Source organism: Notothenia coriiceps, unplaced genomic scaffold (assembly GCF_000735185.1).
Source record: "Notothenia coriiceps isolate Sejong01 unplaced genomic scaffold, NC01 NC01_scaffold00002442, whole genome shotgun sequence".
Lineage (NCBI taxonomy): Eukaryota > Metazoa > Chordata > Actinopteri > Perciformes > Nototheniidae > Notothenia > Notothenia coriiceps.
Window position 1 is genome coordinate 2501 of NW_011335143.1, and position 459 is coordinate 2959.

The 459-nt window shown below is 43.6% G+C and overlaps 1 protein-coding gene across 1 annotated transcript in view; it reads right to left on the bottom strand.

The window, feature by feature from the left end:
* Nucleotides 1-221, bottom strand: part of LOC104967630 (neural Wiskott-Aldrich syndrome protein-like) — a gene marked incomplete at its 3' end in the record, with an annotated part of 1646 nt that extends 1425 nt beyond the window's left edge. Inside the window, exon 1 of the mRNA XM_010797143.1 lies at nucleotides 13-221. Within this exon, the coding sequence (XP_010795445.1) occupies nucleotides 13-129 (117 nt within the window). The remainder of the gene's footprint in view (nucleotides 1-12) is intronic.
* Nucleotides 222-459: the final 238 nt, after the last annotated feature.

Below are 459 nucleotides of genomic sequence, written 5' to 3' on the forward strand. Positions count from 1 at the left end.
TGTTTGACTTACATCAAATCCCGTGTTTGGATCCCAGCCCACGTGACCGATGTGCCTGCAGAAGACGGGACAGATATGCAGATATGTGGTGAGATCACATGCATAAATATACAGAAGCATGTTTAGCATGTGCACGTGGGCCACCGTGTGCACATGCTAAATAGTCAGCCAACACACACTTCACTTCAGTAAGAGTGACATCAGTCAGATAGACAGAGGGTCATTGAGAAGCTCTCAGACCACAATGCAACATGTTTATAGCTGGATCACACACACAAAATTTGTCTTTGTCCTTTTTGTCACTAAGACAGTTTTGTCTCAGATTTTCGCAGTCACAGCAAACTCCGCATGTGTAAAATTCCTGATAACTTGTGTTATCCAGAATACCATTTGTTGGGGGTTTTGTAGCTTCAGTGAGAAATATTTGGGGATTTTCCAAGGCTTGAGACCTGCTGCCAA